The following is a 12,747-nucleotide window of genomic DNA, read 5'->3' on the forward strand; positions in this document are numbered from 1 at the left end:
ATATATCATCTCTAAGATGTGAATTGTTATTTTCTTCTATGAAATACTTCGCTTATTATCTTTCTGAAGAAGCTTTAATCTTCTATGAAAACTTCTTTTATTCTTATCACCAATGTTCCCAAGCCTTAGGCAACCAAGCACAGGCTTGGTGGCATCTATAACCCATTGTTTGTTTTACAGGTGGTGAAAATTTTCTACTAAAAAGCCAGTGCTACTAGGCATCTTCATTTACATTTGCCAGTATATTATTGTTTGCCAGTAATATTTTAATCCCCAATTTACATTTAAATTCCTTATAAACACAGATAATACACAGCCTTTTATTTACTAAGGTTCTGTGATCAGTAGTTGCTCAGTAACCATCAGGCAGTGAATCTAGAGAAACCCACTCTTGCTCTAATGGAGGTCAATTTGGATGCAGAGTTAAGTAGCATTCAGAAGGGCAATCAAGGCAGTTACTCTGCTGCTGCTAAGCCTGTGCCATATCAGCGATTAAAAAATTCCCGATCATGTCCGTCTCCCCTCACCCACACAACTGTATGATGATCCAAGCAGAAAACAGTCTCTATTCCTACTCCTAACCCTGCACCAGGCCCCCTCCTCAATCCAGAGACATTTTAAGGTAACTAAAACTCAGGACCTGAAGTGAGACAGAGATTATCAACTGAGATCAAATAGAATGAGAGAACATCCATCAACAGTTATTTTATTTCATTATTTTTATTTATTTTGAAAGATTTTTATTATTTTAAATTATGTGTATGCATGTGCCTATGTGTTGGTATGTTTATGAAAGCATAGGTGCCCACAGAGGCCAGAGGCACTGGATCCCCTGGAACTGGAGAAATAGTTGGCTTGTAAGCCACCTGATGTGGGTGCTGAGAACCAAACTTGGGTCCCCTGCAAGAGCAGTAAACACTCTAATTGCTGAGCAATCTCTCTAGCTTTCAACAATTTTTAAAATATTTTATTATTTTTATTTTATGTGTATGAGTGTATTGCCTGCATGCATGTAAGTGCACCTGTGTCGTGCAATGCTGCAGAGGTGAGAAGAGGGCTTCAGATTCCCCTGGAACTGGAGTTAAGGATGGCTTGTAGCCGCCATGTGGGTGCTGGGAATCAAACCCTGGTCCTTTGCAGAAGCAGTCAGTGCTCTTAACCACTGAGCTATCTCTCCAGCCCTCAACAATTTTTAAAAATCTAACAATTCACTCATTCATTCATTTGTTCAGTCAGTTTATGTGTATGATGGTGATGGTAGTGGGGTGTCAATGTGCCACGGAGCATGCAGAGAGGACAATTTTGGGGAGTCAGTTCTCTCCTTCCACCACGTAGGTTCCAGGGATTAAACTTAGGCCGTCAGGCTTGGCAGCAAGTGCCCTTTACCCTCTGAGCCATCTACTGCTCCCACCCCACAGGGTGATTTGAAAGATGAAATGATATAATGCATGCTTACTCTGGTACCTGATAATAAACATTCATTAAAAACAATCTGTAGGTGCTGGACAGATGGCTTATTGGTTAAAAGCACTGGCTATTCTTGCAGAGGACCCAAGTTTGGTTTCTACCCACATGGTGGCTAACAATTGTGTGAAACTCCAATTCCAGGGGATCAGACACCCTCTTCTGTTTCTGTGGGCAATGCACAACATAGGTACACTTACATACATGCAGGCAAGACTCATACACATAAAATAATAAAACTAATAAATAATTAATAAATACTAGCCTTTAATGGGTCCGGGATGTAGTTCATTCATTTGGTAGAGTGCTTGCCTAGCATGCACAAAACCTTGGCTCACTCCTCAGTACTGACTGTAAGCCCAGTACTTGAAAGAAGGAAGGAGACTAGGAGTTCAAAGTCATTCTTAGCTATATAGTAAGTCTATGGGCAGGCCCTGTCTCAAAAGAAAAGAGCCGGGCGTGGTGGTGCACGCCTTTAATGCCAGCACTTGGAAGGCAGAGGCAGGGGGATCTCTGTGAGTTCAAGGCCAGCCTGGTCTACATAGTGAGTTCTGGGACAGCTGGGGCTACAGGGAGACCCTGTCTCAAAAAGACCCCCCCCCAAAAAAAGTATCTTTGAGGAAATAATACAAATTATTAATTTTATTAATCTTCACCTCTGAGCACATTTTTAAAAAGTATTTAGTGGTGCTGGAGAGATGACTCAGCAGTCAAGAGCACTGGCTGCTCTTGCAGAGGACTGGGGGTCCAATTCCCAGCACCTACATAGCAGCTAATAACCATCTATAACTCCAATTCCAGGGGAATCTGACACCCTCTTCTGACGTCCAAGGGAACTTCATACAAGTGTGCACTTACATACACCCAGACAAAACACTCATATACATAAAATAAAAATAAATTAAATACACTGAGTGTGGTGGTGCACGTCTGTAGTCCCAGCACTTGGGAGGCAGAGGCAGGAGGATCTCTGTGAGTTCAAGGCCAGTCTGGTCTACATAGTGAGTTCAGCATTCACAAAGGACTTCCTGGTGCATAGCGAAGCATATGGCTGTTCCAAGAAAATACACTTATCTGACTGGGTTGAGACCAGCCAAGTCCCTTTTTCCATGCAACACTATTTTCACTTGAAAGAATGACAGACATCATTCAGAGCTTGGTATTTAACAAGCATTTTCTGGAAAATTAATAAAATGAGACTCTCACTCCAAAACCAAAACAAAATAGAGGGTGTGTGTGGCTCAGGTGGTAGAGTGCTTGCGTAGCAGGCATGTAGCCCTGGGTTTGAGTCCCAACAACACATAAACTGGGAATGGTAGCACACAACTGTAGTTCAGCATTCTGGAGGCAGAAAGATCAGAAGTTCCAGGGTATCCTCTGCTACATACCAAGTCAGAGGGCCCATGATACATGAGACCCTGTCTTAACAAAAAGGGGGGATCAAAAAGATGGCTCAATGGTTAAGAGTACTGGCTGCTCTTGCAGAGGATCCAGGTTCGGTTTCCATCACCCACATGGTGACTAACAACTATTCATAACTCCAGTTCCAGGGGAGCCAATGCTTCTCTTCAGTCCCACTATACTATACATATGTATTTTTTTCTTTTCTTTTCTTTTTTTTTTTGAGACAGGGTCTCCCTGTAGCCCCAGCTGGCCTGGAACTTGCTATGTAGACTAGGCTGGCCTCGAACTCACAGAGATCCGCCTGCCTCTTCCTCCTGAGTACTGGGATCAAAGGTGTGCGCCACCACGCTGGGCTAAAGTAAGAATTTTTTAAAGAGGACCTTAGTATATAGACATAGCTCAGAGAGAGAGCATGCCTAGAATGTATGAAGGTTCTATCTCCAACACTGACAACAAAACAAAACAAGCATGGTGGTACACTCTTCTAATCCTTGTAGTGAATTCCTTTCATTAAATCACTGGTAAAAGATGAAGTGACACTTATAAAGATAGAGCAATCTTGGGAGGGCCATGGTGGTACACGCCTTTAGTCCCAGCACTTAGGAAGCAGAGGCAGGCAGATCTCTGTGAGATCAGGGCCAACATGGTTTATATAATAAGTTCCAGGCCAGCTGGGGCTACAGGTAGGCCCTGTTTCAAAAAAAAAAAAAAAAAAAACCCCAAACCAAACCAAACCAAAAATGATAAAGCAGTCTTATCTTCTTGGGCCAAACAGCCACTTTGTTTTATCAAGGGTAGGCCATGACTTCTGAGGAAGCAGAAATTTAAGTTAACCAATTTTTAGTCTATGATCAGAGACTTCTCTAAGTATTAAACACAACCACAAGAATCTGATTTAGTTGGGGAATCTCTGACCTATGACTAAGACTTCTAACATGGACACTACTCAAAAGCTAAAATCTGCAAAGAATTACCCTCCTCTCTACTTTTCTGTCTGGCCTGGAACTTGCTATGTAGACCAGGTTAGTCTGGAATTTACAGAGCTCTGCTTGCCTCTGTCTCCAGAGGGCTGGGATTAAAGTTATATACTATACCTGGCCAAGGAATATCTTTTTAAACAAAACTGCCTATCCCCCCCACCCTTGTTGTTTATTTATTTTGGAGACAAGCTCTAACTATATAGCCCAGGCTGGCCTAAAACTTGGGATTTTTCTGCTTTCTGCTTCAGTCTCCTGAGTGCTGGGATTGCAGGCATGTGCTAACATGCAGTTCTTTTTTTGTTGCTGTTCTATTTATTTTTATTTAATGTGTTTAAGTGTTTTGCCTGCATGTATTTAAGCGCTGCAGGGGATCCAATGCCCTTTCTGACCTCCTTGGGCACCTGCACACATGTGTACATACCCCCACAAAGACACAGACACATTCACACACATAAAAATAAATCTTGAAAAAAATTTTAAGAGCTATGTGTAGTAGCACAAGCCTGTAATCTCAGCATTCAGGAAATGACACAGGCAGCAGAATTGTGAGTTCAAGGCCAATCTCAGTTGCCAAGTGAGACCTTGTCTTAAACCTCGGCTTCCACCACCCCCCACCAAAAAACAAATAACCCCAGTAAAATTAATATTATTTATTTAATTTGATATATCCAAAGTACTAAACCTGGTGTGGTAGTACATGCCTGTAAACCCAGCAGTCAGAGAAGGTGGGGGTAGGAGAATTAGGGGCTCAAGGCCAGCCAGCGTCAGCTACATAAGGAGTTTGAGGTCAGCCTTCATGAGAGACCCTGTTTTAAAACAAAACAATGATAAATTGCAGGCTGGGAATGTATTTCAGTTGGGCACGTGCTAGCTGAGCATGTACGAAGCCCCAGGGTTTATCCCCAGTAGTATATAAACCAAGCATGCTAATGAGTCTTAGCCAGCCTGGGGATACATGAGGGGTGGGGGACTGGAGAAATAACTCAGTAATTAAAAGTACTGGCTGCTCTTGCAGAGGACCCAGGTTCTGTTCCAGTGCTGATATGGAGGCTATCAACTGTCTGCAACTCCAGTTCCAGGAGATCTGACGCTCTCTTCTGACTTCCACAGGCATTGCTTGACACAAGTGCACTTATATACATGCAGGCAATACATTTATACACATGAAAAAAAATAGAATATTTTAAAAAAACAACTAAGATAAGGTTGTATGAAATTCAGTGTGTTCTTTGTTAGCTGTCATGTGGGTGCCGGGAAACAAACCTGGTCTTCTGCAAGCTCTCAACTGCCCAGTCATTCTCTCCAATCTTTCAGTCTCTCTGTACTTACAACACATCTCAACTCTGAGGAGTCACATTTGAAATCCCAAGAGCCTTTGTGTAGTAGTGGGTACTATACTGGACAACACAGTTCTAGTTATTCGACCTAGGAAAACTGATTGTATCTTTTGTTTTTGGAAATGATTAACTCCTTTTACAATAATATCTCAATTAACTTCATTAAAGATAAAACTGGGGCAGCCGGGCGTGGGGGTGCATGCCTTTAATCCCAGTGCTCAGGAGAGAGAGGCAGGCGGATCTCTGGGAGTTCCAGGCTAGCCCGGTCTACCCAGTGAGTTCTAGGTCAGCTGGGGCTACAGGGAGACCCTGTCTCCAAAAGACCGAAAAAAAAAAGATAAAACTGGGGGTTGGAGAGACGGCTCAACGGTTAAGAGCACTGACTGTTATTGCAGAAGACCTGGGTTTGAATCTCAGCACCCATATGGTAGCTAACAACTGTACATACTTTAACAGCCATGGATAACTTCAGTTCCAGGGAATCCAATGCCCTCTTGTCCTCAGGTACTGCATGACACGGATGCACTCACATGCAGGCATAACATTCATACACACTTATACACATAAAATAAAAATAAAATATTAAAAAAAATAAAGATAACACTGGAATATAGTTCTAAAAACAAAATGGTCAAAATTTGGTAGATTCTTTAGCAGTAGGCTTTTATTTACCTGAAAATACCTGTGGGGAAGAAGTTAAAAATAGACAAATCTCTCCCCACTCTAAGGAAGGGAGAGATTTTATTTCTCTTCTTTATCCATTTAGAAAACCCTACTATTTTGAATCAGGAAGTGGTGAAAGCAAAAATATGTGCCAGGTTTCTTTTCAATGACGAATATACAGTCTCTGGGGATAGGTCAGGAACCTGAGGTCAGGCATAATACTGAGTTGTCTGCAGAGCTTCATCACCCACTGTGCTAGAAAGGGTTGGTCATAGTTTTCCGAGAGGAGAGACACAGGCTTCTGACCATCTGGAACTTAGTAAGAGGTGATCTTTAAACAATGACAGGGCCATGTGCCCATTTTTTCCAATCTTTACTGGACTTGCAACTCTCACTTAATTCTGTGATTTATAACTCAACCGTACCCAACATACCTTTGGGGACACAATGAAATGGGCCATGTCCCTTACAACTCAGTCAGCATCTATGGCCGTTCTTCTCAAGGCTATCTCCTCTGGAGGACTTACTAAAACTGGGTGAAAATGCTGTAACACAGAACACAGCTAGGAGAAGGGCACCAGGGCTATCAAGATGAAACAAAGCCTTAAAAAGCTCCACTTAGACAGTGGAAGTGGGGGAACTGGGGATGGAGGGACTAGAGGAGGTAGCCAGGCTTTACAAGACGAAGGTGAAATGAGAGGTTAAGAATTGTGCCCAACAGTCACTCATATGAACTCACAGCAATGGTGACAGCATCCACAGGTCCCATGTAACCTCAAGCAAGATAAAATCCCAGCACACACATAGAAGTGGTTAAGAAAACCCAACCCTACTTATCCAAGGAACTATTGGCAACCAAAGGCTGCTGGGAAGGGGAGACAGTTTCCTTTAAGAGTGAGACTTTTGGGTTGGTTGACCAGACTCCAGTGCAGTGGATGAACACACGCCAAAGGGCAGGTGGGGACCCAAACAGGACTCTATAACATACATATATATATAAAAATATATACATATATATATATATATATATATATATATATATATATATATATATATTTGAGTACAGGAAATTGGGTAGAGGGTAATAATCGGGGAAGCAGATGAGGAGGGGATCTAAATACATTGTATGGAATTTGAAAATATTAAAAATAAAAAAATTGTGCCCAAGAAAAGAATCACTACTTTTGCTGTTACATGACAGGCCAGCAAGTAAATCTGTTCCCCTCCCAGTGACAGAAATACTATCAAGAAGATTCTTTTTTTCTTGGTCTTTTTGAGACAGGGTCTTCCTGTAGCCTTAGCTAGCCTGGAACTTGATATGTAGACCAGACTGGCCTCAATCTCAGAGAGACCCGTTGGCCTCTGCCTCTTGAGTGCTGGGATTAAAGATCCCAGAGATCTCTAAGAAATGAGGCCAGCCTAGTCTATTTAGCTAGTTCCAGATCAGCTGGGGCTACAGGAAAATCCTGTCTCAAAAAACAACGATGCCAAAAGATGTTTTAGATATACTCTGAAATTGCCCTGAAGTGACAAGAGGGAAGAAAGGACTAGAATAACAAACAAGCAGCACTGAGAGTACTCATCCAGCTCCTGCAGAACTCATAAAATAATTTTATTCTGGCAACATAAAACTCCTATTGCAATAAAATGTCCAAAATAAATGAACTCCATAGATCTGGTGATATCAATATTTAATCTCAGGCTCCTCCTTGACCCTCAAGACACTGGACATTGAGTCTCAGTTTTATCTTTAAAATTTAGCTTAAAGCCAGGCAAGGTGGTACACGCCTTTAATCCCATCAGTTGGGAGGCAGAGGCAGACAGCTCTCTGTGAGTTCCAGGCCAGCTGGGGCTACAGAGACCATGTCTCAAAAAAGACCAAAAAAAAAAAAAAAAACAAAAAAAACAAGCCAGGAGTGGTGTCTCAGGCCTGTTGTAATCCCAGCACTTAGGCAGCAGAGGCAGGCACATCTCTGAGTTTGAGGCCAATGTGCTCTACATAGCATGTTCTAGGCCAGCCAGAGATGCAAAGAGACCCTGTCTCAAGTAACTAACTAACTAACTAAATAAATAAATAAATATCAGATTTAACAGATCTAACTTAGACCATTCGTTCAGTTTTCAGTTAGCAATATACTATTGAAAAGAACAAACTTGCTGGAGGTATCTCTTTTGTGGTAAGGCACAGAAGATAAGTATGTGTATGAGGAGAGGGAGAAAAGAGAGAAGATGTACAAAGTACAAAAGATAAGTACAAAGCAAGCAAATATAATATGATGAAATTTAACAACAGCGACAAAGAATCCTCAAAGCTGAGTCAAGCCAAGTATTTATTTCATATTGAAGATCTGCATATTCCTGGCTCCTCTGAGCATGTGAGTAGATGAACAGACCTTTTCCAGCTCATTCAATATTTACCGGTCGCGTGCTACGTTGTGCATCAGACCATCTCAAGCATGTGCTTTGGCAGATAATAACTATTCCTGGAGTTTTTGTTTGGTTCTACCTGTGCTGGAGACTGAGACCAGGGCAAACTCTCTACCTCTGAGCTATACCCTCAGGTCCATTCTGTGGTTCCTAAGCAAAACAGACAACAGGGGTGGATGTGGTGGCACTTGCCTGTAATCCCAGGGCTTGGGTGGTGGAGGCAGGTGAACAGTAGGAGTTTAAGGCCAAGCTGAGCTGCACAGTAAATTGAGGCCAGTCTGGGTTACATGACATATATTTTATTTATGGGCAGATAGTTTTTCAAGTAAGCTCTATCAGAGGAGACTGTAGTTCTCTAGGGAATATGCAACAAAAAATAAGCACTCAGTGTAGGTTACGAGAAGAAAGTAAATTCTATATTCTTTGAGAGATCCCTGAAATAACAAAAATAAGAGACCATTAATCTGGGCCTAGTGGTTCATACCTGTAATCCCAATATGTGAGAGGCCGAAATGGATTTTGAGTTCCAGGTCAGCCTGTATGTAGTACATGGCAAGACCCCATCTTAGAAAACAAGCTAGGTGTGGTGGCACATGCCTTTAATCCCAGAACTTGGGATGTGGAGGCAGGTGACCCTCAGAGTTCAAGGCCAGCCTGGTCTACACATAATGAGTTCCAGGCCAGCTAGGGCTACAGGGAGACCCTGTCTCAAAAAGATTAAAATAAATATAAAATATAAAATATGGGGCTAGAGAGATGGCTCAGTGGTTAAGAGCATCGGCTGCTCTTGCAGAGGACCTGGGTTCAATTCCCACGTGATGGCTAAAAACCATCAGTAACTCCAGTTCCAATATCTTCTGACCTCCGTGGGCACTGCATGGCATGGGTGTACTTACATGCAAGCAATATATTCATACATACAGAATTAAAAATATATATAGACACACACACACACACATATATATATATACACACACACATACAGTAACAATTTAAGCCTCTCCCCATACATAAAGAATATGAAGAATGTGAACTTTTCCCCTTTAAAACTTGAAGTATGAGGAACAAGAGGTTAATATTTTTAAAAATATCTTATTTACTTTTATTTTATGTGTATGAGTGTATTGCCTGCATGTGTGTAAGTGCACCCGTGTTGTGCAATGCCCACAGAGGACAGGACAGAAGAGGTCTTTGGATCCCCTGGAATTGGAGTTATGAAAGGTTGTTAGCCGCCACATGGGTACTGGGATTCAAACCCGGGTCTTCTGCAAGAACAGCCAGTGCTCTTAACCACTGAGCCATCTTGCCAGCCCGGTTTATCTTCCTGTTGCTGTTTTTATTACTTTTGTTTTTGTTATTTTTTTAGATGAGGTCTTATGTAGTTCAGGCCAGCCTGGAACCCCTCAGTTTAGCTAAAGATGACTTTAAACACCTAATCCTGCCAGGTGTGTGCCACCATTCTCAGCAAAATTTAATTTACAATATTTTTTGACTTGTTGACTTTTACGTATGTTTTGCCTGCATGTATGTAAGCACACCACTTGTGTGCAAACAGGCAGAGGCCAGACGAGGGCATCAAATCCCCTGACCTGGACTTAAGAGACAATTGTTAGCTGCCATGTAGGGTATGGGGAACTAACCTGAGTCCTCTGGAAGAGCAGCCAGTGCTCATAATCACTGAGCCTTCTCTCCAGTCCCAGCAAAATTTAATTTTTTTTTCTTTTTTTTTTTGCGGTGTTCGGCATTGAACCTAGGACCTTGAACATGTTAGGTAAGTGTTCTACCACTGAGCTAAACCTCCAGCCTTGTTACTTTCAAGTCTTAGTTTACTGTCTGCAAAAGGGGGTTGGAGTCTACCTCTGACCAGTCAATGATTACTATAGAAAATGTTTCTAGAAATAGGTAGGATTTGAGAAATGAGGAAATGTAGGAAAAGGAAATTTTCCAATAATTTGGATAGGCTTAAAATATGAGTGGCTCCATTCCCGTTTTGGAAGACCAGCACACAAACTAGGACTTGGTAATCTGGCAGTCAATTCTAACCAACTTTTGAGACAGGGAGCGCACCAGGAAACAAAATAGCAACACTGTTTCTAGAGTTAAGTCTCCCTAAGAGCAAACAGGAAATAAGCAAGGTACTTATCCTTACTAGCCAGAAATACCATACTAGAAGCCTTGCAGCTCAGATTCTATCATTCCTACTGCCCTGACACTACAGCACCATAGAAACACTCAATTCCCATAGGTAAAGGATCCTTTCCAATGACTCTGCCAGAGAATGTCTTCCGCCACAGGAGGGAAAGAGGGATTTTATAATCTGAAGATATACATGAATTTATATATAATGGGTGTTTATAAGCAACAAGCTATTTTACCCCTAATGTGGAGAAGTCACTAAACTGGATCTATCTGTATAGGATGCAGAGAATGAATCTATGACAAGGAGATTCTGTCTTTGGACTGATTGTCTTCCTCTACAGCAATTACATTTCATTTCTCAGCTCACGAATACTAGGGAAAAGAATACCTGGATCTAATTTATTCCTAAGAGAAAGTGGTTTGTGCCTGCACCTCCACCCCAGGGATACTTAAAATAATGATTACCTTTAAAAATTGTAACATTAACTTCCTGAGGGCCCAAAAAGGCATTTACTTTGAGTTTCATTTACTTCATCTAAAAAGCATATGTAGTCCAGCTTGGTGGCGCATGCCTTTAGTCCCAGCACTTGGGAGACTGAGGCAGGAGGATCTTTGTGAGTTCGAGGCCAGCCTGGTCTACATAGTGAGTTTCAGGACAGCTAGGGCTACAAGGAGACCTTGTCTCAAAAAACGAAAAAAAAAAAAGCGTATGTATTTATTTTTGCACTTGACTGATACAGTACAAAATACAAACTGCATAAATACAGGTTAGTAGCTACATATAATATCCGTCGAACACAAATCAAAGAAGTAATCCCAATCAGATATTTCAGGGTAACAGATTTTGTCTAAAACACATTCCCATGCAGAAAGGGTGTTCTTGCATTACAGTCATCTTTGATAAAGGTAAAAAGGACAGAAGCTGCCTTAGTACCACCCTCTTTGCCTATGCAGAAAGTAAGCTTTCCTGGAGTCTGGAAAAGCTTGATCAAAAATCACACACAGCTATAAATTCACATTATAAAATCACACCAAATCCCCAGTGATTATATTTTGAAGAACAGATTTGACCCACCATTCAAAAGTGAAATTTCACATGGTGATTCTGACAACCCTAGAAGCAGGCTCCACAACGCTGTTTACTGATAAACCCTCAGGCTCCAGTCTTCAAAGTGACCACTCCTTCCATCTCCCGACCGTACAGCTCCTCTGACACCTTCTCCAAACTTTGGAAGCCCCAGGCTTCACCACACCCTATCCCCAGCTAGATTTCTCCTGTTATACCGACCAACAGTCCTCGAGCTAACAAATCAGGGCTTGGGGCCTAACTGATCCGGTTTCCCTGAACGCTAAGAAGCTAAAGTGTCTTCTCAAACGTTACATTTTGAGGAATCCACTCCTGCCTGGAACTTCTGGTGCTTGCGCTGACCCCACCAGCTTCCAAGACCCCAACAAGCTCTGGTTCTCCTGGCCCCTTCCTGTTCCTCCCTGGAGCGACTCAACTTGGGAGGCAACCTCTAGGTTCCCCAAGACGACTCTAGATCTACACTTCACGGGGGCCGGCGCTCCCCGAGACCTTCTGTCACCTGCCCACGCCCCAAACCCGCCGGTCTGCACGTAGATTCCGCGCCCGGCCCTCGCCACGCTCCCCGCATCCCCAGCGCCGCCTCAGTTCCTGCCCCCGCAGCTTCGGGCTTCTCCGCACTTCTGCTTCGGACGCTCCGCCTCCCGCCCCGCCGGCCTCCGACGCCCCGCCGGCCCCCGCGCGCCCCCGGCCTCCCGCCGCGGTTCTCACCGCTCGAAGAGCAGCCTCACGGAGAAGACGACCACCGCCAGCGGGAACGCCGACAGGGTGTGCCGGGCGCGCGGGTAGCCGTAGCCGTCACCCGGGCCCTCCAGGTCGGCCCAGCTCACGTTCTGCGGCAGCCAGAAGCGCTCGCTCCACAGCCAGCTCCACAGCAGGCCCAGGACTCCCACCGCTGCAGCCGCCATGTTACACCCGCCCCGCGGCCGTCGCCACCATGGCTCTCCGCTGCCGCACGGGCCAACGGAACCCGCTGAGAGACGGCGGCCGCGGGGCGGGCCCGGCCTACCACCACCCCCTCGGGTCCCCTGGTGTTCCACAAAGCCCAGCCCGCCTCCTCAGGCCCGGCCTCTTCACCGCCCATCTCGTCTCCCCGCCCACTTCCCCAGGCTGTGCGGCCCTGGCGGCCGACCGCGGGACCCAGCCCTGCACCTGCCGCGCCCTCCGTGGCCACGCCCTCGACACGGCGCTCACGCTAGCCACGCCCCTTATCTCCAAAGCCCGCCCACCACCGGCCCCTTAACTCTCA

General features: G+C 44.0%; 1 protein-coding gene across 4 annotated transcripts in view; it reads right to left on the reverse strand.

Moving 5' to 3' along the window:
• Cers5 (ceramide synthase 5) overlaps positions 1-12,546 on the reverse strand; it is a 33,301-nt gene extending 20,755 nt beyond the window's left edge. For 3 of the 4 annotated variants that reach the window (XM_029553883.1, XM_017802089.2, XM_008848768.3), the window contains exon 1: positions 12,210-12,546. In XM_029553883.1, the coding sequence (XP_029409743.1) occupies positions 12,210-12,406 (197 nt within the window). In that variant the 5' untranslated portion in view covers positions 12,407-12,546. The remainder of the gene's footprint in view (positions 1-12,209) is intronic. The other variant, XM_029553884.1, reaches the window with a different exon arrangement.
• Between the last annotated feature and the right edge of the window lie 201 nt (positions 12,547-12,747).

Source organism: Nannospalax galili, unplaced genomic scaffold, assembly GCF_000622305.1.
Source record: "Nannospalax galili isolate Female #2095 unplaced genomic scaffold, S.galili_v1.0 scaffold1224, whole genome shotgun sequence".
In the NCBI taxonomy this organism is placed as follows: Eukaryota; Metazoa; Chordata; class Mammalia; order Rodentia; family Spalacidae; genus Nannospalax; species Nannospalax galili.